General features: G+C 41.8%; 1 protein-coding gene and 1 long non-coding RNA gene across 9 annotated transcripts in view; both read left to right on the plus strand.

Moving 5' to 3' along the window:
• The window catches only part of PLEKHM3 (pleckstrin homology domain containing M3), a 97,399-nt gene extending 71,686 nt beyond the window's left edge, over positions 1 to 25,713 (plus strand). For 6 of the 7 annotated variants that reach the window (XM_075756366.1, XM_075756367.1, XM_075756370.1 and 3 more), the window contains 2 exons: positions 6,591 to 6,748; positions 19,209 to 25,713. In XM_075756366.1, coding sequence (XP_075612481.1) covers positions 6,591 to 6,748; positions 19,209 to 19,386 — 336 coding nt within the window. In that variant the 3' untranslated portion in view covers positions 19,387 to 25,713. Of the gene's footprint in view, positions 1 to 6,590; positions 6,749 to 19,208 lie in introns of those variants that run through there. The other variant, XM_075756372.1, reaches the window with a different exon arrangement.
• Positions 25,714 to 26,227: 514 nt separating this feature from the next.
• The window catches only part of LOC142602334 (uncharacterized), a 31,263-nt gene continuing 30,766 nt past the window's right edge, over positions 26,228 to 26,724 (plus strand). For both annotated transcript variants that reach the window (XR_012836050.1, XR_012836049.1), the window contains exon 1: positions 26,228 to 26,581. This is a non-coding gene — a long non-coding RNA (uncharacterized LOC142602334). The remainder of the gene's footprint in view (positions 26,582 to 26,724) is intronic.

Below are 26,724 nucleotides of genomic sequence, written 5' to 3' on the forward strand. Positions count from 1 at the left end.
CTGTGCATCTCATACATGAAGAAATTACAGGTCCAGGCCTGAGAGTTCAGGAGAGCTGGGGACATTTCTGCCTCTTTTCTCAATGTTTATTCCCTGATCACTTAGCCGCAGTGAAGTGACAGTGTTCCTAGACATGCTGTTACATGATGCCTGTGGTTGTTGCATGTCCCTTCTGTTAGACTGGCAGAATATACAGATGGAGGTAGATTTCTCTTCCTTCTCTTAGATTCTGGATAGCTTCTGTTAAAATATCCTTCATCTGTGGATTCTCCATTGTCTTGGATCTTAATATAAGAAAAAAAAAAAAATTTAACTGCTACTGATTTTACTTTCATTATCATATGTTGGAAATTACTCAGAGTAGCAAATTCAATCTAACAATTATTTTAATCCAGAAACCCTTGATGTAGTTTAACATATCATGACACTTTTCAGAATTTGGACTTCTTAACTTTGGCAGTTCCTCACCTTGAGCAGAACAGTGTATCTAAAAGCTTGGCAAGCTATATCCCCTTTACTGCCTGTCTTGACAATCCTCATGCAGGTGATCAAAGGTATTTATGATCTCCATGCTATGTTAACATCTACCGCACAGACAGGGTAGGAGATTTGATGACGCTCACTCAAATTTACAACATAGGCTCCTGCAGGGACAGAGGTCTTACTCCTTACCTTTTACTTCGTAGCTAGCATTGCTGACAGGAGCCCTGCCCTCAATACAAACGCTCACTGTCCTGAGAAATGTCTGGAAACTGTACTGTTTTTTCTCTCCTGTCCAGAAAGTTCAGCACGTCTGATAGATTTCAGTGCTGATTTATGTGGCCATGATGCAAAGGTTGGGTATTTCTATGGACCTGGTCTAATAGGTGGGTGGAAGGCTATGGAGGTGTTACTTGAAGCAATAGTCGATTACAGCTGACTCATTTTTCCTTCTCCTTCCACATACACCGCCTCTAGTTCCCTCTAAAGCCCTTTTAATATTACTTCTTCAGGAATGACACGACCTGAGTTTGGAGGGGACTTTCGCGCTTACCTTGTCTAGTCAATATTTGATCGCTTTTCAATGACGCCCAGTCAGAGGCTGCTATTATGCCTTTTCTAATTTGAACAACTTTCAGAGACTGGAATAAACTCTTAACTGATTTTGTATTGGGGAATACAAATTGTATTTGTATTGACTGGAACAAACTCTTAACTTTTTTGTCTTGTAATAACTTTCTGTTTGGAAAACAGAACAAGCTGTGAGTTTAGGTTACTATCTCTTTGGGTTAGAACACAAGAAGTTCTGCCACTATTACCTTGACCACGTTTCTAGATTGGCTTTTAATTTGAAAACATATATATTGCAACACTGTACTCACTACATTGCTCTCCTGTGGGACTAGTTTGTGCAACCCTCCTTCATGCTGGTAAGTATGTTCTTACACAGGGAGTCTTTGTTGACTGAAAAGGTAAGACAGAGTGACTTGACTTCTCTCTGCTCTGTGTAATGGGCTGGAGTTTTGGACCCCCTGTACTGTGCTGCATGGGAGGAGGAGATTTAGGGGCAAGGCTAGGACTGGGGAGTGGGGGCCTTCAGAGAGGGACTTCTGCTAGCATTGTGCTTGGCCTTGAGAGCTTGGATGAGGGATGGGGTCAGGACAGAGCTCTAGCTCAGCATGTGTTAGAGGTGAGGGCACTACCTCTCCTCTGGTGCAGGGCAGTCTCCTGGACTCAGAAATGTGTCATGAAGGTAGGGCACAGGGATACCAGTGAGAGTCCCCTGGGTAAGGTATGCTGCTTATGGAGGTTGTCTGTGGGCACAGTGGGCCACTGAGGAAGATTTCTTTTGCCTGTGGAGGATGCTGTGGTCTATGGCCTTTCCAGTTCTTGTTCTCTTGAGACAGCTGGCTGCCTTCTTGTTTCTGAAAACACCACCTTGATAGAGTGAGGGAACTATGAGTAACTTCCAGTCTTTGGATAGAAGGATCAGGAAACCTCTGGGGACCAGCAGCCCTCCTGACTAGTAGTTAAACTTTGACTGATCACACATTGCCCTCATGATCATATTAATGTGATGTATCCAAAGGGATTTCAACTTGTACCATAGCCCCTGCTGCCTTTCATCTTCTCTGTCTTCCTGCTGAATCAGGAAAAACATAACCCAGTGCATGTGCGTCATGTCTTCCCACTGCCCAAGGCTCTTGCAGCTGTTGCCAACATTGGTTTGTTTGCTAACGTTTGGCAGTCCCCAAATTTCCCCCCAACCTCACTCATACAGAGCATAATTGTTTCTTTGGATTTATACTGCTACCCAACTGAACACTAGCATGAAGAAATAATCTAAAACAATTGTCCCAGCACCCCTTTGGCAAGTGTTCAGATACTGTGTGCCCCTTTAGTTGCTCCCACTGCTGCAGACTAGTCTCTGTCTTCCCCTCTCGCTTGCTAATACCACCCTCAGCTTTCCTGAGCTGGGTGCAGGTGGCTGGGCAGAGGGGTGGGCTGCTGCTCCTGCTGGCTCTCCCAGCTTGTCCTCTCCCATCCCCGGCAGTCCCGGCACCTGCAGCCATGCTCTGGCTGGAGGGGTGGTCTCTGCAGTGTGGGCAGTGAGCCTGTATGGAAGGCACCTCCAAAACACAGTTTGTCCCATTTAGGGTGGGAGATATGTGGCAGTTATTGTAAAAAGCGGTGTTTGTTTTGTTGGTTTAAATTGTAAGAGCTTTGAGGGCAGGGCCTGTCTTATGTGTGTACATGTGGGTGTGTATTTTTATACAATTCCTAATGTGAGACACGCAGTTAGGAGCTGCAGCATGCAAAGCCATGGCTTTCTGTCCTGTGGTAGCTTGGAGGAGTGTTTCTCCAGATACACAGAGGTGAGCAGTGACTCTGATCTGAACACTGGGGCTATTCAGAGAACAAGTTGCTTTGGGCCTCCGAACACAAGTATTTTCCTCCCATTGTCACCAAGCAGCATACCCCAATATATTCCAGGTGCAGCAGTGGTAAGCTAACTATAAGAGCATGGCCCCGTGTCCAGAATCCTTTTGGGATGGGTTCCTCAGCCAGTTTAGGAAGAGGAAGCTGCATTGCACCGTCCATCAGTTGATGACCAGGATGCCATCATCAGTCACCTTTCACCCTTAATTTTGGACAATGATACAAGTGCTTGCACCGCAAAGAATTTGGATTAGAAAAGCAACCTTGCTCTTGATGTGTGCTGTAGGTAGAAGAGAATCTGAACTCAGCAACATTTTAATTTGTTTTAAGCTCGATGCTTTTTATTTATTTATGTTAAGAGGCAGGAATATATTTTTAAGCCTTTGCAGGTGCATGGTGAGGCTGTATTACATTACAGGGATGAGTCAATGGTGAAATTTTTGGTTTCTGTCCCTTTGGCATGCTCTTAACTTTGTTTTGTGCTAAATTTTCACAGTTCTTATGAAATGTGATGGACTGTTCTGCAGCTTGCAGTTGTGTGATTTCACAGTTTCTCTATTTTGTAAACTTATTTTGTAAGTTTATTTTGTAAACTGAAAGGTCCTTAGGAAATCTTTGAGTCAAAGCTTAGGAGTGACTGCAACAGGGAGAACAAATGTGCTGGGATAGACTGCACTGGGGCTTTGGACTCTCTGGCACTGAAAGGCTTTAGTAACGGATGCACCTGTAAAGAATGACACACACGTTGCTGGCTCTGCCAAGACGGCATCTTGAGGTCTTCCCTCCCTCCCCCTCCATGACTTTCCTGATATCTGGATAATGCATTAAATTTGTTTAACACACTTCTACTCTTTAATCACTTGTGTTTCCTTGAAACTCAAGATTGGATTCCAGCATCAACTGGGAGAACATCCTGGGACTCTGCCATCGTGGTTCTGGGATGTCTAAACTGACCAACCCTGGACCTCCGGCTGTCACAAGGGAGTGCTTAGTCACAGGAGAAGTGTTGACACCTTTGATTACATGTCCTACTCTCCTTTTCCCAAGCCATAAAACACTCACTGGGGAAGTGTTTACCATGAAACTCCTCTTGGGGACAGCAAGTAGAAATTTTTTTTTTTTTTGCTTGTCAGGGTAAACTGATGTGAGGATTTTATTCTTATTAGCTACAAAAACAAATGAGAGAAGGCTGCAAGGAAAAGTCAGATGTGCACAGCCCTGAGGTCTCTGATGAAACAAAATGACACAAAATTTACAGATGCTAAAAATAGTGATAACATCAGTTTGATGTTGCATTTTGTCTTCCTCCTATAATACAGTAAAATGGCCTGTAATTCACATTGCAAAATTGGCATGCATGGCTCTTTGAAGATATCATCTCCATTGTATGTCTGCAGCGACCAGCGTTACAAGCAAACCCACTACAGCGCTACGACAAGCCATATGAATACATAAATAAATAGGGATAAATAACACCAGCTCCTCGGGGGGCAGCTGCCCACTCTCAATCTGTCTTGCTTAGGTTGTGAGCTCTTCAGCATAGGAAACCTTTTGTGCCTTGTACAGACTTAAATTCACCCTAGGTGCTTAGGAAGGTAATAGATTATGTTAATTTTGTTTATTACATTATATAAAATGTGATTTTAACTCAGAGGTTTAACTTTTAAGTCCCCGCTGACGGTGGCATTAGTACAGACTTAGAGAATTTGTTTGCAGCTCTGTCTTCAGCCTGGCATTTTAAGCTGAGCTCTTGTGGCCTGTCAGAGGTGGTGGCTGTAGCATGAAAATGCTTTGGAGAATAAGTATGTATTGTGGTTTATTTATTGTCTTTGTGTGTGTATTTCATCTATTAGTGCTAAATGGCTCTTTGGAGGGTGAGTGTAGCTGTCACTAGCTGGGTGGCTTCACTGTTTCTTTCCTCCTGTTTATTGCGTACTACCAGCTTTTGTGTCTTTCCCCTACTCCCAAGTTGTTTGGCTTTCCAGACCCTCTAACTCTGGAGTCTGCAAGCAAAAAATTTCTTCCTTTAAAATGAAAAACAAAACCCAGCCTAGGGGAACTAAACTAACTTCTGACCATCTGTTAGAATGTTAGTAATTTCAGTACCTTGAACTATGGCTTCATTTTCGTATTTCATGCAGCAGCTTCTCTGCATTGTTTATATTCTGGTTGAAGGGGATCTTCCTATACCAGGATGCAATAGGAACGTCATTTTTCCTCTAACATGAGCAGATGTCCTATCTGCAGTACTAGCAATAACATTGCCACTTCCTGTTGTTGCAGATGTTGTTAGCATGCTAGAGCTGAAAGCAAAGAGGGGGCACATTTCAGCCCGTGCCATTCAATGCCATCAGCATCAACACTACCTATGCACCTCCTTTTCCACGTGTGCTCTTTAATAGTGGCTATCTTGGCCAGTAGGCAGGAAGTTGCCCTGGAACACGAATTTATTTCCTTTCTACTTTACATAGGGGAGGAATGCTTCCAAAATCTCTGTTGTTGTTCTCTGCCTTGACCTTTGCTTTCTCTCGATTCGTTTACACTAAACCCAAATTACAAGTGGTGTGTTACCATATTTAGGGAAGGGGTGCCTGAACTGAATCTGGCACACATTTAAGTGTAAATCTCCCCACTCTTAGGTTTCAGGGCACAGCCCTGTGCAAGCCTTCAATCAGCAATTATTGTATTATTTTTCCTTTTTATAGGAGGTCACTATCAAATCTCATGACGCGTTTCTGTCACTAGTCTGGCAGGCTGCCATTCAGACCACAGAAAGCCCAGGATAGAAGAATATACACTTAGGGCCTTATTCCATCTTCATTATTCCCTCACCAGCAGAATTCCTTAAAGTCTCTGAAAGTTTGATCTGAATGGAAAGTATTTTGCCTGAATAGCACCTCTTATTGAGGCATTGTCACTGAATCACAAATTTAGATGAGTGTTGTGGCTAGCAGTTTAATCTATACTGCATGGCCTATTTTCACACCAACACGGGGAGTGCTAATCACTTCTAATGGTCTAGCAGGATTGTCTGGCAGTGAGGGACTTCTTGATTTGAGAGCTGGACACTGAAGGAAAAAAACACAGTTCCTATTCAAGCGTTTCTCTGAGAATTTATTCATTTTGGCAGTGAGGGGAATATTATATTTTAATGGTTTTCAATGGGAAACACAACCTTACTAAAGGCGGAAATCCAGGGTTCCATTCGCAAAAATGATGAAAAAAAAAAAAAAGCTTTGGAGGAAAGGGAAAAAAGACAAAACTGCAATTTGTGAATAAAAATTAACAAGAAATGAAAGTTGTAAACGTAAGGCAGTATCCGTAGCTGTCAGATGATAATATGGAAGCCTTAAACTCTTTTCCTCTCTACGTTTTTGTGCCTTAGTATATGAATGCATTGTTGTACTTCAGATGATCACTAATCTTGTGTGTTATTGCCATGTGGAAATTTACAGAGAGAGTTACTTTGTTTTTACTTTTGGATCGTTGCCAGTTCATTGGCTACTATTTTCACTTGTGATTTCATGAAGCTATAATTGTTGGGAAGTAACTTTCCTGTTATTTTAACCAGCAGCACTTAACTGAATTTGTGTATTAATAAATATTGTCTCAGTCCTTCAGGGAATTCTTGTAATTTTTTTGGAGTTCATTCAATATTCTCCTCATTTCAGGTTATTGAAGGAAAGCTGGCTCCTTTCTTGGGGAAGGTGATCAAGTTTGCCACCTCTCATGTGTACAGCTGCAGCCTGTGTAGTCAGAAGGGTTTCATCTGTGAGATTTGCAACAATGGAGAAATCCTTTACCCCTTTGAGGACATTTCTACAAGCAGGTACTGTAATGTCAGTCATACATTTGACTCACATATCACATCCTTGCGGATTCTCAGCCTCGTGACCTCTCATTTAAATAACATGTTAATTATTTAATGCAAATGTCCGCGCAGCTACACTAGGTTACTGACCCGGGGAGGCCACCATGGGCAGATTTGGAAATAGATGGGAAGAGCTACTTCCCAAAGCCCTGTAAGTCTCAGAACAGCTGTTCAAAAAGGGAAGAATCCCCACTAGCATCACACAGTGTGATTTATCCAAAGCTCTTTTGCAAAGTGTCCTGAAAAGCCAAATGGATTCTCTGCAGTGATTACAGACATCTTTCTGGTATCTGATGTCACTGGGCCCATGATGTACTGGGATTGTCCATTATAAAACAATAACCATCTATTCTGAAGTGTTTTCCCCATGAAATGTTATGGCTAATTCTCTGCTTTCTGTGTGCATACTACTCTGTGCCTATGTATGCAAGATTTTTTTTTTTAAGTAACATTGCTATTCTCAAGTGGTTACAAAATAAATATAAGCGTATGCCAGTCCTAAGCTAAACAAAAGAACCTTTATTTCACATTATATGGAGCACTGGATGCCAGATCAGGGACAGGAATTGCATGGAAAACCTAGAAGCAAAATGGAGGAAGCCAGAGCAGACTTGGCAGCACAGCAGTGTTACTACTCTTTTTCAAAAATGTCTTGGATTTTGAATAAAGGAGATTTTTTTTTTTTAACTCAACAGAAAGATAGTATATCTGACAGTATAGCATTCTTCCATAAATAAGTACTTTTCTGACTGTTTCCAATAAAGTCATTTTAATTTGTTCTCCAAAGCATTCTATTGAAGGGAAAAAGCATATTGAAGTGCCACCTTTGGAAACAATCAGGACCAGCCTGTTAAAAGGGCTTCGTTAAGACTCTGATTCCCCTGTGTGCACAAAGATTTTAAATTACAAGTAACCAAGGACTACTCTTTGGGGATTTTCAGCCTGACCTGAGTTTCAAAGACTGTTTGCACATTCTTTTTCTAGACTCTCATTCTAAAAAATGCATTGACAAAACAGTGGACATAAGCTAAACAAGGTGTACAGCTGAGGTCTATAAATGGTTGTCAATAAAGAATGTATCTAGGGTGCATGATGAGATAGGCTGAGTTAAAAAGAGAGGCTAAGATGACATAAAACGTAAGATGTCTATTGAGACTGTATAAAAGGCGATTGAAGATATTCCTGAAAGATTGCTAAAAACGTGTAAGAGCATTTGGGAAGACAGGTTTACTTGAAATGTCTGTGCATTTGATTTGTCTGGGGGATTTTTGGTCACAAAAACATTCTGGTGTATATATTGTTCCCCCGCCCTTCAGCTGAGATCAGACATACCCTGCAATTACAGAGTTTAAAACCTTCTGGAATCAAATAGTATTTGTCAGCAGTTCAGTGAAAGCCAAAAGAAGCTGCTGTAGCTCCTGTTTTTAGGTGAATTAGAAGCCAGAAAGGACTTTTGTTCATGTTTCACAAATGTGAAGTTCTGGTTGATGTCATGCCAAAGACAGCAGTCTTTGTTAATGATTTTAATTAAAACACAATCAGTATGAAAGGTTCTCCAATACTTCTCTTTTTTATTGTGTCAGAGGTCATTCTGCTTACTCCTTTTGTACTCCTTATCACTAAACCTTGCTTTTATCCCCAGCATTTTCCATTTCCCTTCCTAGTTAGTTTTCTCATCTCATTATGGCTTATGTGTGCGCAAGCACCTCTGTGAATCTGAACAGGTTATTTCAGTTCCATATTTTTTCTCTTTTCCACCTTTAGGCTGGAGGCAAGTCATGCCAGTAGAGGAGCTTGTGCATTTTACTGCACAGCTCCACAGCTGCAAAGCGGTGAGGGAGAAGGCCAGGTAGAGGGGTTTTGTGTTTGTTTCCAACTCTTACAGATGAGAGAGATTTCTGAGGTGGGTGCGCTGACCACTACAGTGAGAGGTGTAAGGTGAGGAGGGTAATTAGAAATAGGTAGATGTGCAGAGTAACCCATGGCAGATGGAATGGCAAGTCACAAAAGGTTCATGCAAACACTTGCAATTATACCTGAAATTTCTGAAGACATGTTCAGCTTTCTTTGTTAATTGTGTCATACAGAGCTCTGAGTAAACAGCTCAGATTTTTGATTAGTTGTACTATTCTGAGTCCACAGTGTGCAGTGAGAATTGACTACAATTCCCTTTCTCCATCCCGGTTTTGTGGAGTTGTTGTCTACAGCATAGTATTCACATTTTGTACTCAGTACTAGATTGCCAGGTACCCTGGCTGTAGCTGCTGAGTTAAGGAGGGAAGAGCAGCTGAGCTCTGAAGACCACGCTTTTCCTTCTTGTTTTTGAATATTGCTCATTCACTTTTGAGCATGTTACTGATTCTACCAGCAAACTGGGCAGTTAGGTTAGAAATATTTGAAGGTGGGTGCATGACAGCTTTTGCAAACTTCACCTCTCCGTTGAATGTTTGCAAAGTGAAGTCTGTGGGGGGTGTGTGTGTGTCTGTGTTGAACTGGCATTTGTTTTTCTGGCTACCTCCCTGACCTTTCTCACTCTTGGAGAGAAGAGTGACAGCTGTCAGAGGCCATTACAATTCCAAGGTGGTTCTTGGCTGGCTGTTAGCTTTCCATCTTTGTGGACTCTTAGGTCAGCTTTGAGGTGGAAAGATTGTTTCTCTCCAAAATATTCTCAGCAGTTTCTGGAGCAGTCTTCAGTAGGACTTTATGAAGGATGGGTCGTCTTTAGATAGATACAGCTGAAAGAAAAGGAGGGCCCCTCTTGAGGGCTGGAGTTTCTCTTTGGTCAGGTTATTTGCTTGAGAGTCATTTTTGTCAGTCCTTGAGCAAACAGAGTGAATACCTGGGTTATGCACTCCTCGGGGTTTGAATACACATATATTACATACCCTTCTCTCACTAATCAGCATGACACATTCCTTTGTTGGCAAACGGTTCCAAAACAAACACAATCAGTTCACTTAATTAGCGGATCTGTGGGCTGTGCTTGGCAGGCTCTTTACATCCTGCTCAACAATATAGCGCAACAGTTTGCTGCCTTGAATGTAAGGGTGGGCTCACAAAGTCATAGGCTTTCTAATGATATTTCCTTTCTGTGGCTTTTCTTGGGAGGTGGCCATTCTGCACAGAGCTTAATGAAAGCCATGATTCAGTAGTTAAACAATTTCTTAAAATTTGTTGCATCCTTTTGGATGCCTCTTCCAGTCAGTTTGATTCCTCTGTCCCCCATTTTCCTCTTTTCTGTCTTACCCATATTTATATAACAGTTCATCAGAGTTCTTTCTAAATTTCACAATTTCAACATCTTTTTGAAGGCCTTTAAATCATGAGAACTATATTTAAAGCCTCCTGAGTTAATTGCACATTTCATGCAGCAAATTGCCAGCTAATGTAAACTCTCACAGCTCTGCTTTTACTGGAGCTCTGGCAACTTAAACAACCTGAACATCTACCTCCTGTTTTGCCGTGGGCTTAAATTTAGCAAATAAACATATAATATTATTCTATTATATCACTAATTTTATTTTTACAAGTGTTGTGAAATGAGTTTAAATATCCTTGGTTATAAATTGGCTTGTTAGAGCTATCATTGCCCATTCATTAGCAGCCAGGCACTGCCCCTCAAGTTGTTCTGATACTGCTTGTTCTTCGTTAACGTGGTAAAAAGTTTTTGTTTGTTTCTTCTAAAATTAAAAAAGAGAAAAGAAAGCAAAAGCAAAAAGAAAACACGTGTGTAATGGTACTGTTGTCTATAATATGTGGCCATATTTGTTTTATAACCTAGAACAATTTTTAACAAATTTTAGATCTTAAGGAATACTGAGAAAAATACCATTGGAATGAGGATAGAATTATTCATTAAAAAGGGTTTTCTGTCCAATTAGATAATCAAGTAATTATAGTTATGGTTAAGATTATTATATGCTACCCAGTTAATAAAGTTTTGATTTTACCTGTGTGTAGGCATCTAGTGACTACTTTCCCAGGCAATTTTTTGTGTTTTGCTAGTAGAACTACTTGCTTGGTTAATAACAATTTCGTCAATTCCTTGCCTTTTATGTGGTGACTATAGATGTATGTGAACCATGGAGAGTTGCTCTTTTGTATTTGTATTCATTTATCGAGGCTAAACTATTTTCACTTTGCAAAGTTAATTTGTTCTGCAGATCAGTTAAGACATGTAGACCTTTTAAGATACAAACCAGAAGACCCAAGTTTAAAATAGATGTGCCACAGAACAGGCTTGACTATATCAGCCCGCTTGGATGCCTCTATAATCTTTGGCCACCATCCTGATAAGACCTATGAATGTACTTAACTTTACACATAGCAAGAAGTCTTACTAAAGGCTCTGAGGCTGTGCTTAGCTTTACGTGCTTGCCAAAGCCTTTGCAAGATTATAGCTTACTGTGTTATGGATGCTGTGTCACTGGGCAAAACCAGCTTTGAGCATTTGGGAGAATGTTAAAGACAGATGTTAGATGAAGAGACTGAAATATGTAGTATAGAGCATTTCCAGGAAATAACCTTGGCACAGGTCAAAAGCATCACTCAAAGTACATCATTTCCCTCTTGCTTTGATTAGTTTGGTTTTTGCTAGACAGACACCCCAAGCCCAGTTCCCCTGAGCTGTGCTACTACTTTAGCACTGAATTTTTGAAAGAGCTTAGCTTATTGGATGTTGATAGTTGGTTCAAAGCACCCTGAAGTGATCTGGTCAGCACTTTCTTTAAAGAAACTTAGGTTCCTAAGTAGATGCTAAGTTCTCTTGGTAATTTAATTTCACCTGAATCTGTCAAAGCTGGTCAAAATCTTCTGGCCCAGATAATTTGATTTTTGTCTGTGTGGGGTAGCACAGTAATGTTATCTGGAATACATAAGAAAGAGATGAAATATACTGGCTTTTTCATCAAGCATTGTATTTTGGAACCAAGTTAGCTTTAGAGGTTGATTTACCTGCCTCGTGTCAGAGTGGTGTTAACTAGAAGGTTCAGTGTAAAGGCCAATATTTGCTTCAAGTAGGAAGGTCTCTGCGGTGCTGCCTTGTGTTCTTCCTCGCTGGCTGAACATGGCAGCCATCTCACTTCCAGTTTCTGTTTTGCAGCTTCCCTGCTGTGCTGTCTTCCTCACTCCAGGTATTTCCAACTTGCTGCTCAAGACCTTCTAATTCTTCCTCTTCCTTCCTCGTGCAAATTCCCCCTTTTAAGATAGACTTCTCCATCTCCCAAATATGATTCTTTGTAGATCACACAACAGCTTTTCAATTGCTTTTTAGCCCATGGGAGCCAACGCTGCCAACTGTTAGTTCTCAGAAATTCTAAGATTACCTTAATAATCTTGTTGTTTATATACTTACTTTATTTTTTTTAAATGTTAAGTTCCTTTTTTTGCCATCTTGGGTCCAGGTAGGCTTGTCTTCAGCATTACGACAGAGCTATGAAGTCCAAGTGCCTTTGTCTTTCTCTTCTATTAAAAGCATAAATCCTGGCTTAATCGCACGATTTCCAGACTTGAGACTCACAGAAAAATGCAAAATAGTAGAATCATGCAGTCAAATTATAACGGTTGAGGGAAGTATGCAAATATTACTGTTAATAGTATTGCCTGACTCTTTGCTTTTAGGTCTTCAACCACCACTTTGTGAATACAGTTCATTAATAATATAGGAGGTAGAGGGATGAAATCCAGTTCATAGTGTGGCAGCTAGCAGAGGATAAATGTCTGAGCAATGTAAACACCTGAATCTCTGTGGCATCTCAAGGCTTATTCCAGTGGTTTGCAGGTAGTGAATCTACCATGTGTAGGGTTTTTCCCCTTTCCAAAGTAACTTAGCGCCACCGACTAAAGTGTAATCACATGAGTTTCAGATTAAATGTTTTATTACTGATTTTAGTGTCCCTTTACTGATTTCTTATGAAGTGCTATGTACAGGCCACATTACTTGGCTTGGGAACTCTGAACTTAGACAACTCGCAAAGTGCAGTACCGAGGTCGACAGTAAGTCCTTAGTTCTCCTGCTGGATCCAAGTGTGGAAATATATGTAGATAAGTGTAGCATAAATCCCTGCAGCCACAGGTGGGTGGGGAGCTGAGGACACACTTCCCTTCTTAATCAGGAGCAACAGAACTCTGCAAAGAGGAGTTTGGGAGCTGCAGGATCCCTTTGCTCCGGCTTGACCCTGCTGCCGTGCTCTGGTGCGATAACTCAGCCTATGTATGCAACTGTCACAGGAGGATAGTGGGTGGTTAAATCAGGTTGTTCTTGTTCAGCCCCAGCCTGTAACAAATTGTTCTGTGAGCACCCAAAATGAAGGCCTGCTCTGTGATTTCTCTGAGTCTAGCAATGGAGGAGTTGACACTGAGGCTTTTCCCTACCGATGGAGCACTGGTGGTTTTCTCTCCCCTCCAATGAGCTGCCTGCTTTTCCCCTCATTTGTGAGGCTTTAATCTCTCTGACCACTTTGCACATCTGTTGGATGCAGTTGACCTTGGCAGTGGGTGCTGTGGCATGACAGGATGAGGGGCAAGAGACAGCACAGATGAGGAGGCACCCAGTGGCAAGGCCTGGGTGGCCAAGCCAGAACAGAGGCTTATTCACTCATGCTCCCCGACCGCCTAGGTGCTTCTCCAGCAGCTCAGTCTAACCCATGCTGGGTGAAAGGGAGCAGACCCTGGTCTGGCAGTTGTCCTGTAGGGACACCTGGTAGCATGTAATTCAGCCATCCTAGGGTTGCATTACTAGAGCAGCAGTGGTGATGTTGGTCACAGACACCGCGTCAGGCTGTTAGGGCAGATTCCTACAGCTGTTCAGGGGTGTGAACCGTGGGTGCTCTACTTGGCGAGTCCCATCAGTGCAGGCTGTTGGTTGCTGTACACCCCTTGCTAGCTGCCACCTGTAACCAGCTCACCTCTCTGCATCAGTTCTCCCAGCACACAAGCTGGGCTGATAGTTGGCAGTTACAGTTATTTCTGCTGTTTCTGTATCCTCCAGGGCCAGCCCAGGACCAGCCATGCCATTATAAATGAGGGGCGTCTTCAAGCTCTGCTGGCATATCAAGGGTAACCCCTGTCTGATGAGCAGGTATCTGGAAAGGAAAACTGTGATTATGCTTTGAATCACTGCTGGCTCCCTGAACACTGAATTAGTCATTTAGAGTGAATTTCAGACATGTTACAATTTGAGACACTGGGTAGTGAGCTCTGTTCTGGTTTTGTTTGGCCTCTTTTTTTTCTCTTCTTCAGAGGCAAATTTTCAAAAGCAAGTCTGAAGTATTAACAGTTTTTAAGTATGGTATTTAAAAAAAACCCCTCTGTGTAGTAAAGACCATAAGTGTGTCATACAAGGCATTATCCTAGCAAGCTCCTTATAGGGACAAATCAATGTCATATTAGTGCCAACTTTCTTCCATTCATTTACTACATGGGTGTCCCTCCCTAGGCAGGCTCCCTGTGTTCGTTCCTAGGCAACTGTAATAATATTGCTGCACGTGTGTGTCAGGCATTGATTGCCTTTGGGGCTTTTTTTTGTGCTGTAAGTGAACACAGGCTAGTCCGTTTTCTTTTTCTTTGTGTTCTGCTAAAGTCTCTGAGAGTTTTGAAGGGCACGTCTGCCATATTCACAGCTGAGCAGTTCAGAAATACTTGCAGACAGGCACATGAGCATAGCGTGGGATTTCCTAGGCAAGGCTTACTACAGCTACTCTGGTTTGCTCTTTGGGGTTTTTTAATAGCCCAATTACAGATGTCTTAGTATTTTGGATGCTTGGTGAGTGTATAGCAACATCTAAAGAAAACACAATGAACAACCCTGTTTTTCCTTGGGTTTATTCTGCATGGGGGGAAAGAAGAAAAAAAAACCTGAGGAGTTCTAGACAATGAAGGGTTCAGCTCTAAATCAAGTCCTTACTGAAATTCCTTTCAAGGGACTACTCACTTGAACAAATGTGTGCAGGGTTTGGCACAGAAGAAGTGGGGGTTTTAAATGAAAAAAAGAAAGTTAATGCATAAAATCACAAGAGAAAGGATGGTGGGTGAATATGGCCCAGCAGTGAGGCAGGGGAGAGCTCTTTGACCTTCTCAGCTCTTCTAAGAGCTTCTGGCTGACTTTGAGCAAATCAGTTCACCTCTTGTCTCCCATTTGTGAAGCGAGTAAGACAGTGTATCTGTCATCCACTGTTTGTTCGTTTCAGGGATGAACAGCATAGCCATGAGCTGCTTTGATTCCCTGCTTGGTGTTTGGCAGCCAGACAAGTACAGCCCATGTGCGTGGTACTGAAGCTGTCCTAACAAACCTTGCTAGTCCCAGCAGCTTCATCCCATCATAGTCATGCTGATCAGCCTGTCAACCTGTAAGGTTCCTTTATTTGTCTGCTGACAAATAAAACTGTCTTTCAGATGACATCCTGGGCCACCAGTTGATCATCCCTGGTTTATTTTGTCTGCTTAAGGTGGAAGGTCTTTGAGGCCTCTTTGTGTTGCACCCCCCTCTTTGGGCACCTGATCTTACCCATGAGCACCTAAATAGTGGTACAGTACAGAGGGAAAATACGAGTATAATCAATTGCTTGTGCAGAATTTAGAATTGAGCCATAAGCCTGTGAAATACATGTGGGAAGCATGAAAATGATTTACCAGACTTTACAATTTGCCAGACATTGATATGTATATGTTTCAAATGCCCAAACTTAATGGGAGATACCTAACATTGGCATTTCCTCAGCATACGAGGAATGATTTTGTGCTTTTAATGTAGAAAGGCTTTTCCTTTTAACTAGTAATGATAATAATAAGAGTATTATAATGCCTGTCTGGCTGTGGAGAGCTTTGCCCTTTCTCCCTTACACTTTTCAATGCAATAGAAATTGTTTAGAGGATTGAATAATTCTCTGCATTTTTGTTACTCTGGTGTTCAAACAAGTAAAACATTCTTAAAACATAAAACACCCCCTATAGTCTCGAGAGAAATTGAGTAGTCAGGAAAGAGAAAACATCGAAATAGAGAGGAAGCTATTTCAGATGCCTTCTTAGAAGGCTGAAAGTCGGTATGAAAACAACATGCAATGTTCACCAATTCCTCACATAATGTTTGAAAAATAGCAAGATGCAGTTAATGTGCACTATCGCAATATTATTCATTAAAGAAGGAAACATGAAAGGCCTGAATAGTTACAGGCTCATCAGCTTATTATCAGTGGTGTATAGAAGTCTCACAAAAGACACAGGGACTTTTTGGCCTCTAGCCAAAGAAGAAGTCAGGATTCAGAAATAGTACCTGAACTGTGATTTACCTATGACAACAACAAGGGTTGATGGAAACATGACTAAGTGTAGTGAACTATTATGTGAGCCTTTTATAGACTACAAAATGTATTTTTTTTTCTCCAGAGAAATAACGGCATTTTAGAATACTGAGGCTTGAAAACAACAGTAAGGAAAAACTGTGAAACTCACATGCGCAGATGAAATTAGATGTCAGGATTAAATAAGAAGCAATCTATTTGTAATATTCTAAGAAGGAATATACTTTTGGTGGGGTTTTTGGTATCACTGGAAAATTTCTCTCAGTGAGATGAGGAATGGTCAGTCAGTTGACATTTCCAGGGTCAGTTAAGACTGGCTGTATTTGATATGATGAAAGCTGTAGGTGGCTTGGAGTAGTATAGTTCCATCACTTTAAAGTGAGTAACTTGCCATTTGCCCAAAGGCAGAGCAAGATCAGCACTGCCCCCCCCCCCCCCCCCCCCCCAGTGACTGAGTTTCTTTAGCAACGAGGGGATACAAGCATGCAGTGAAGGCTGAATACCTGGGTATTCTCTCTACCTGTCCCTGCGGAGAGCAAGAGGCAGCTTTGTTTTCCAATTCAGAGCACCATTCTTCCAGTTTTGTTGTCATCTGCACCCCGTGGTTGGGGCTGGGAGTACATCAGCCTTCGCTGAAGAAAGCAGAAAATAGGTCTTCAGAGCGGCAGTCAGGGGTAGAGGCACCAGAATGGACTGATGATGGTCAGGATGGTTGCCGGTGAGTGAACTGAGATGCGGGACTGGCTGGTTGCGCTGCCTCTGGTTAGTACCTGACAGTGTGGGGTCCTGTCAGAGCTTCAGCTATTGCGCCAACTCTAATAAATAACGGTGCAGACATTTCTTCTCTCTCTTTTGGTTCCACGTGATGTGACAGAATTTTGTTAATTTTTTTTTCCACTGAGCTTATTTCTGAAAAACGAATTCATTTTAATTTAAACACCATCGGTCTTTGTTCTGTTTATGGCCTTTGACTGGGGAGAGCAGGTGTGCCGGCTCCTTTCTCATCCTGCTCCATCCGTTTCAGCAGCAATTTCTGATAAGTTTTGTCACCTCCATGTGTACTGTGGAGAAATACTGAGCGAGCACAGGGAGTGGCAATGCAAGAGCACAAAATTACACTTCTCATCAATCATTACCCTCTAGCAACTTCCAGGGCACTGTAAATTGCTGACTAACAAGGGAGAATTAGCTTGATAAAATCACCATTAGTGTCAGTTCAGAATGATTTAAAGTTTTAAAGACACTGCTGTCCTCTCTGTCTCTCCCTCATGCATTAGCGTGTCTGTTTGTGGAGATCCGAATCCAGCAAAGCACGTAAGCACATGCTTAATTGTAGACAGATCAGTAATCCCAAGGAAATCACTGGGATGAGAGTCCTAAGCATGTGTTTATGTGCTGCACTGGATCAGGGCCATAACACAGACTCTCTGAGCACAGAAATGATAAATATCTCTGTGTGAGCCAGTTTCTTGATTCAAAACCAGATTTAGACTCACTAGCTGGACTTAGAAATATGACAGTCAAGCTTCACTGCAAGAGAACATAGTAGTTAGTAGATATACAGCATTTTACTTAGCCTCTTACCTTCCTTTTCTTATTTGTTACTTGAGTTTTATCAGTTTATGCTAGCTGGAAATGTGCCCCTCAACCTCTGCATAGGCTTCTCAAAGCTCTGCAGTTACTAGCATTTAGACCATGTTTGGAGCCATGCATAAAAATTAAAGTGCAGCCAGATCAGGAACAGTTTTTTAAAAGTGAGGTGCAGATGCAGCTAATGTAACTAACAGGTTGTATTAGCTTATGGACTTCTCTCAGTATTGCCAGACTGCATGCCAAATAGTACAATTTGCCTTATGGCTTCTCAGTATTTGGGGTTTGTTTCTTCATGTTTTCAATTTTTCTTCACCGTCTTCACAAGAACCTTGTTTCTAAGAGGAAAAAAAAACAAAACCAAACTCAACAACAAAAAAAGTTCAAAGTGAACAAACAAAAAAACCCCACTAAAGATATAACAATGGACACTTGGATCTCATATAGTCATTTGACTACAATAGCTGCAAAAAAGGAAAAGTGCGAGGCATTTCAAGACTTCCCACAGAATCACCAGGGTGACCAGCGCCCCTCGTTTGTATTTCAAAATTTCTCTAAAGTTTGATGTTTTGTTGCTTTCATTACGTGATTATCCAACTGGAATCTAAGACTTTGTACCACTGACACTGCCATCCTTTTATTTTTTTCATTTGGTTAACAAAGCTGTAGTGACTTACTCATCACTACAGATAGTTATTGCATTCAAAGGCTGAGAACGTCCAACCGTTTAGTTGTAACCTAGTCCATGATCATCAGATATTTCATTGCTCCACAGCCGTCTGGAACTGGGGCGTGATCTGTTGTGACATTACATCCATTGACTCAGAGTGTCCCAAAAGTAATCCAGTCATCTTATTTGAGCAGTTAATTTGTTTGAAGTCATATTGAGAACAGAATAGCACACCTTTGAATGCCAGAAGCTATAATTGTGTTGATCTAGTCCGATCTTCTACAGGACACAGAGCAGAAAACGTCACCTACCTCTGTTTCATTTTTTACTTTGTGGAATCACTACTTCTCCTGCTATTGAAGTGGACTGTACTTTTACTCTTTCCAGAGCAGTTGACCACTGCAACTTAAGTGAGGAAAATGTCATATCTTGAACTATTGCAAGTGCTGAAATATATCTTAATAGAAATGAATATTGTTACTCTTCATTTAGAAACCAAAGCAGCAAACTTGTCTTTCATGAAACAAAATTGATGTCTATTCTGTGATAGGCCTGAATGCTAGTTAATAAGAAGATAAGTATTAATCCTTCTAAAAATTTGTGAAGCAGAAGTGCTGGGACAGATTTTCAGCAAGTGCAAATGGATGCAAGTCAACTTACTTTAGTGGTCCTGAGTAGCTTTAGACCAACAGAAGTGCACGCAAGCCAGTGTCTTTTACAACTCTACTCTTTTGAAACATAGTGCTCTCTGAGCTACCAGAACTGTTTGAAGGAATGTCTACTGCCCACAATCCATGTTAAGTCCATTGCATGCTCTGGTCCTATTTTGTCATTCAATTTTGACGCTAATTTGTGTTTGCAGGTGTGAAAGCTGTGGTGCTGTCTTCCACTCTGAGTGCAAAGTGAAGGCTGTACCATGCCCCAGGTGTGTGCGTAAAGAATTGCAGAAGAAGCAGAAATCCTTCTGGAGACAACTGAATATGGATGAAAACTTCGAAGAGTCTTGCAACATGTTTGAGTTGTCATATCAGAACACATGAGTTCCTTAAGGCAGTGGCCAGCCTGAAGAGAATCCCTTTCCCAGCTGCCAGCTCAAGCAACTTCTCAGCTTAGCCAGGCAGAAATCTTTTTTGCAAAATAATATCTGACCTTCTTCATCTGTGAATAGCAGCTGCCAAAGTGGCCATAAAGCCTTGTTGGCTTTGAAATACCAATGGCTAAACTGCATTTTGCATTGAAGTCCAGCCGCTAGCTCTCGTACAAAATGTGGTTTACTTGAAATGCTTTAGGTCTAGCTAATTAAGCACCCAACTTTTTCTTTTCCACCTCTGGAGAAGACTTTTCCTCAAGGCAGAAAATATTTGCTGCCATGACCACATTATTTTTTATGTTGCTCATTTAGAATTGATGAATCATCTACTTATGTGTATTATTTATTACTAGCCTTGGCAGATGTTCTAGTGAGGTGTTTCACAGAACCCAGTTGGGCAGGAGTGATTTTAAACCCACCTGCTCCTTCTGATGGTTCCATTTTTCTCATGTTTCCAGGGAGCTATTTTTAAAGGATAGGTGCATTTACATGTCACTCCTCCCCGAGGAAAGAAAACTGTCTCCCATCAAACTTTGTTCAGGGTGCTTGCAAACATAAGATGCAGAATAATTCCTTCAGCTAGGTTTATATATTTATAACCACCCCAGTGAACTATTCCATATGCAGATAAGCAGAGGACTTGCTACTGTTTTTGTTCTGGCTGAGTATATCGGTCGAGCTCTGTCACTGAAGTCCATTGAGTTTTACACTCATTATTCTTGATCTATGTGAGGCCGCGTCCTCACCCCTAATGACATGATGTTGGTTCTCACTTCCTGCTAGTCTCATGTTTTAAGACATTTTAAGTGTCCGCATTGGTTTTTGGTTTTATTTCGTGAAGCTTACTTTAAATGTTTCTCTAACCTGAACCCGTTAGGCTGATAGTCAGGAAAGTGGTCTTGCCCATGTTAGTTAGAAAATACCTCCAAAATTGTGAAACACTAGTTTGCTGTGTTCATGTGCAATTTGTGTCCTGCATTCTCTGCGAGCTCTAAGGGATTTTATACTTCTGTAGTGACTTCCGTGGTGGAGAGGGAAGTATTAAACATGGTAAATTACATATATTGTGAAAGGGGAGTACTTGATGAATTTAACTGGGAAGACATGTGTCATCACTGGCAGTATGTTTAATTCATTGTGGCTTCACCTCCAGTGAGCACTTAGAAATCCTTCTCCCTCCAATCCACATTCTTAACTCTTTCTCCAGACCCTACAGTAATGTGTGTATTACATACATATGAAAGAAGCATTCACATATATATATATATACAGTCACGTGCATGTGTATTTTTCCTCTCCTCTCACATAGGTTTGTGAAAATGCAGAATACTGATCTTTGCTTCCTATATAATCTGCAGGCTGTTGTATTCAAGGCAGAAAGCTGTCTTGATCGTTGAAGCACCTCACTAATTGCTGAAGTATTCTAAATAAAAGAACAGGGTACATAATGCTTACATTAAAAGGTAGAATGCTACAACGAATTGCCTTGTACTGGAGTATAAGTGGTTACCTTTTCCAGCCTCCAGTCAAAGTAAGTAGCTAAATCTGAGCTTTCTCAAATTTGAGTGCAACTACTATATACATAGAAGCATGCTTATATCTGTATACATTGGACAACCAGTGCCTTTCTTTTCCAGAAGTCCTTCTCAGAGTGGGATTATTTGGAAGGAAGTGAGGGTTTTTCCATGTTCTTGGCAAGGTGGTATAGGGATTCCCATATTTAATAAACCTGGTGAACGATGCACCTTTGTCACTAAAATTAATACTTCCCTACACAGGGGTGTCTCTGTCTGAGCTCACTGTTCCTCGTGTGAAATGAGTTGCTTTTGGCTATCATCCTTAAGGATATAATGTTCCCTGCAAGTCCATTCCCATGTGAAGAATTCCCTGCATGTTCACAAATGCAAACACTGGGGAAGTATTGTGGAATTAGTCATGCAAACAGGAACTGCAGTGGTACTGGCTGAATAAACAGTACGCTCCCATGTTTTTCAGCATGTATCACTACACCTAGTTCTGCAGCAAAGCCAGTAGCTCTGAAACTGTCAGAATCTGGCAGGTACTATTTTGAATTAGCTCTAGACATTATGGTAGGTCATTAAGGGAAAAAAAGGTGATGTTTTTCATATCATCGTGCTCTGGTATTTAAGATACCTTACAGTACTGGTTCATGTCCAGCTCGGTTTAGAGAAGGCTGCTTGAGTACACTGTCAAAACCCCTATGGAGTCAAGGAATTGAGGTTCAGACATTGCAAACTATTAATTACTTTGACAGATGTCCTGATCTCCAAAGTTCCAGTCGTGTGGGTGGTTAGATGTTCTAGTTGAATTCCGGAAAAATAACATAGACATCATTGGAGTTACTCTCAGTTTGTACAGGTATTACAGAACAGTTTTTTTCCTAACGGAGATTTACAGAAGAGTATGATGTTGGCAAAGCCGCTGGAATTAGTCACAGGTCTGGAACCACTGTCATTACTAATGGAAAAGAGCAAAAGTGTGTTGTTATGGTATGCTAGCAGTGCCCAAAGCTTTATGTAAAAGGGTACTGTACAATACAGATCAGGTTCATTTCTTTAAAATCCAATGTTGTAACCAAGCCAGTTCCTAAAATGGGTACACATTTGTATCTACCTTGGAAAAGTAATATAACTTCTCACAGTAGCTATAGGAGCAGACTGTAATGTAGAAGATGCTTTCCTCTCAGGGATGCCTAGCTCCTATCCAAAAAATAGTTATTCCATATGAAGGGGTAAGATAAAGTCTCTGTCACTACCTTTCGTAAGCATAATGAAAGGCTTGATCCTGCCCTCAGAAGGTGTCAATGCAGTAGGAACAAGCCCTATTCGTTTTTCAAGACTGCAAGGCAAAAGAATAAACTGAAACTACTGTTCACATTAACTCTCAAAAGACTCAACTCCTGAAAGGACAGTTTTCCTGCAGGAGACTCAGCCTGGAGTTCTGTAGGTGGTTTGTCTTTCAGACAATGCTGTACCCTTGTGTGATTCTCTCTGTTCTACTAACAGTGCTGCATGCTGCTCCCCACTGCTACTCTTTTTCCTATTCTGCAGCCCATAGCCTGCACCTGGCTCTGCTGACTTCTGGGTGGGCATCAGCTGGAAAAGTACCTGGGGTCTTTCCAGATTGCACAACTCTCTCCTACACACACAGGTGAAATTACATATTAGTACTTGCAGTCTTGTCCTACCCACACATGAAATAAATTTGAACAATAGCATTTCATTGTGAATCAAGAATAAAACGTGCTGTTTGTCTCCTTCACAGAGAAGGTGCTTTCATAGCTGACAGAGGAGGAATTGATCTGTACATCCAGTTACTGCTTTTGCTTGTACAGAACTTGTAATCAGTGTAGAAATAGGGTGCTTCACTGCAATGGACTATAGCCTGACCCTCTACAACTACTTAGAAACTTCTCATCTCGGTTTAGTAAGTCTGAGATTATTATATCTAGGACACTGTAGAGATCCTTATTCAAGTCTCTCTACTCTTTACCTTGACCCTCTAGCTTTCCTTTAATGGGGAGAAGGACCTACCTAGGGGATGCAAACTGCAGCTTTTTTTTATATTTTCAACCTATAAAAAGAGAAATTTTGATTTCTTATGTAGAAATGTTTCTATTGCTTTTCTTTGCCTGTCTTAGGTGATGAAAAATGATGGATTTGTGGTGTGACACAATATCCTGGCTGGCACATGCCAATATGAGCTCATGGCTGGGATGATAGGAATTCGCAGTTGTGGAAGTTTCCTAAATAAGTGAAAGAAGGTACTTTTTGGTGAGGAACTTGAGTTTTTCACAATACTCTGCAGGCTCTGCTGGCCCTGTTAGGTGTGAATCATCAGGGTACCTCTAGACCTCCTCTTGTCAAGGCTTCTCTTAATAACCGGATGCTGTGTGTATTATAATGGATTGATGATAGTGTCCTGAAAGACTTTAAACAAGAAAAAGCAGAGGATGTCTGTTTACAATGAAATGGGGAAGCCGCACAGTTGTATTGGTTTTTCCCTGTAGCAACAGAAGCCACCGAGCCCCACTTGGGGCTTCCCAGGGTCACAGCTTGGATTGCAGCCGACTGTTATCTGTATAAAAGAAATGCAATTGAATAATCATCATAATCTTCTCTCCGTTTTTCTGCTGCTCAGCTGCAAGCCGGTCCCCTTTCTCTGTCTCTCTGTCCCTGTCTTTGCCACAGTGCTGAGCTTACAGCTAGACTTCGAGCTTCATAGCTCATTGTGTTGTTTTTGAACCAGTCGAATCTGATCATTCTCTCCTTTGTAATTTGCCTTCCAATTTTCCCTTCCCAGTAGGAGTGCCTTACAGGACTGTATATTAGTGTCTATCTTCCTGTTTTGGATTTCCTGATTGAAGCTGCTGTTCAATTAACTTGTACGCTTAAACCGAAACTCTCCCATGGCTGCACATGCTTTTTTGCAGGGGCAGCTGAGTAAATCAGTTTGCTTGTTCTGCCCTCATGAAGTGAGCTCTACAGGCTGCATATACCAGCTCTAAAGATACCAAGTTGCATGGAAACCCCTCACTTTTGCTCAATTTGGTGCCTTAAATTCTCAAAAGTGAAGAATTTTGTCAGGAATGCTCTGCCATGATGCCTGTTTGGCATTGGAGCTCAAAACCCTTGCTCATGGCAGTTTCCATCTTGCTAGGAGTGGTGACCACAAAATTTGTTTACTATCTATGCTTTGAGAGGGAAATACGAGAAAGCGTAGTACGAAGATGGTGTTGGTTTTTATTACCTATGTTTTGGAGACTAGCTGGGCTTCTCTTCAACCAGAAATGCGATTATACTTACACGAGACCTTCAGGAGCTGTGCGTATATAGTAACGGCAAGCACTGGGCATTAAAATGGGATCAGGTCACGTGCAATTTTGCTCCTCCTGGACCCACTGGCTACGTGGCAAGGGACTCCCTTATGGTGTTCCCTACCTGCGTGGCACAGCTGGGTCCAGTGCTGTGGGAGAGAAAGCATGCCCTCAAAGTTTAATTTTAATGCAGCCTGGTTCCCTGAAGGCTAACCCAGTGAGGGTTTGGTCAGCATTACCTTAGAGAGAGGTTTAACCTGCTTAAATTTTAGCATTATTTGCTAAAGTATGTGGCTAACTCTTCCAGCACGTGTCAGCCCTGGGCACATGTCCATGCTGACTGTCATCTTTCAAGTCCACATTTGACAACAGCACTGCTGTTGCTGCATTTTAGCAGTGTGGTGAGGAGACAGCCCAGTGATAATGTGCAGGGTCCTTCTTTACTTGAAAACTCTGGTGTGCACACACTGGTTTGGGTCATATCTTAAAATGCCAATTTTGTCCAAATTCCTTAGGGTGGCCATTAATCCAAATCGCAAAGTTGCCACTTATGGGCAGCATCAGAGAAATCCAGGCCTGGACAGCTATCAGCTTTCTAGGACCAAAGTGTATTAGGCCTTGTCTATGTGCACAAGTGTCAGTGGCTCAATTATTTATTTATTGTGTCTAATCCATGTGTTAAACCAATGTAAATCCTTGAATACACAGTATTGTTTTGGTGGAAAAAGGATTTATTTTGGTTTTGCTTACGCACTTGTCTACAACATCAATCTTGCTTAAACTAAAGCAACTAAAACTAAACTAAATCAGACTGACTTTTAATGGCATTGATGCCTGTGATATCAGATTAGCTTATACCTTCTGTACTTCTGTACTTCAGCAGAACAAAAGTAAGAATTCATGAGCAAAATGTGTGTTTGAAGGGTTTTAAGTGTTAAAGGCAGCTTCCAAATCAACTTTAGTTCAGTCCAGGCAGTTAGAGGCTGGGGGAAGCTGGGCATGAGCAGCAGAGTGCAGAGGCTGGTTCTGTCCTTGGCAGCCTGGTCTTTCTTTCCCCCTGGAGCACCAGCTCACCTGCAGCATGTGCAATGGATTTTAGCATCACTGGCAGCACACCCTGAGTTTTTGGAAAACCATTACATGTGTGTGCTACTCTGTTAACTTATTGGCAACATCATTATGTTTGTTTCGCTGTTCTTGTGTTTGTATTGTTGGGGTTTTTTTACTTTTGACAAGGATTTTTTTAAATTATCTGCAACTACTAGGCAATAGTCTTAATTTATTTTTGATGTGTAATAATGTTATAATTTAAATTCAGTGACTTGAATTGCTTGTTGACACTTGAGCAGGGTCTGTTTGGGTTCACTTATGACAGCATCAGAGCACCAGTCCCTCATGTATAAAGGCAACTCTCAATAAACAGTATAAAAAAGTTACTCGTCCTTTTTAATTTGCCTGCTGGTGGGTACTGCACCATGGGTAGGATAAGCTTTGAAAGAGTGCTAGGTTCCTTAAAAATGCTAATCTGCTGGTGAAAGTCTTCCAAATCTAAGCAAATTATGATATTTACTGTTCCTGGGTCTGAGCCAGGAGGTCTCTGGAAATACTGTCAAGGTCTGCATCAGGCTTTGTGGGTTTGGATTCCTAGTTAAACCTCTTAAGTGTTTCTTGAAAGCCACAAATACCTGGATTTTTATGGTGCTGACCCCCAACAGCTCCCAGGGAGGCTTTTTGGAAGCTGTTGTTGTCAGGCACCTTTGGATACAGAGCTCCTGGGAGGCACACAGGAGGCATAGGGAGGCAGCTCCCCACTGCATGGCTGTCACAGGGAACTCTGCCAGAAGGGTCCAGGCTAAAAGCCTTGAATCTTAAATAAGGGAGCCATCTCCCAGCTGGACTGAAGGGACCACTGAAGGGCTGGGAGGGCAGGATTTTGCCCACATTGTAAGGGCTCTCCAACCAACAAATGTAGGAGCAGGCATGATTCCTGCTTTTCTGGGCCGCTTCTTCCAGTGTATCAGCTGAGGACCCTCTCCTGAGGGTCCACAGAGAAATCCACACCTAACTCCATGCTATCGTGGCCTTCAAAGAGAAGGATATAGCCCCTCCCTCACTGCCCTCATGCCCCTCCTCAGAAAGACCAGAAGTCCACCAGGAATGTCAATCCTCTCTCCTGCAGGAACCTTTGGACTTCATCCCTGTGATGAAATTGGCTACAAGCAATGAGTTAATGTTTGACTGAGACCGCACAAGCTGCACGAGAAAACCATGTGCAAGACCGTCTCTTCCTCCTTATTTGCTTTACAAGGTGAGCAAATTCCAATATGACATCTCCTTCCCCTTTCACTGCCACCTCCCCATCTCACTTCACCCCATAAGAGATGGTAGGAAAAAGCATCAACACAGAGCAGAGACCATGGGGTCTAGGGAGGCTTGGGAGGAGCACTTTGA

This window comes from Balearica regulorum, chromosome 6, assembly GCF_011004875.1.
Source record: "Balearica regulorum gibbericeps isolate bBalReg1 chromosome 6, bBalReg1.pri, whole genome shotgun sequence".
In the NCBI taxonomy this organism is placed as follows: domain Eukaryota; kingdom Metazoa; phylum Chordata; class Aves; order Gruiformes; family Gruidae; genus Balearica; species Balearica regulorum.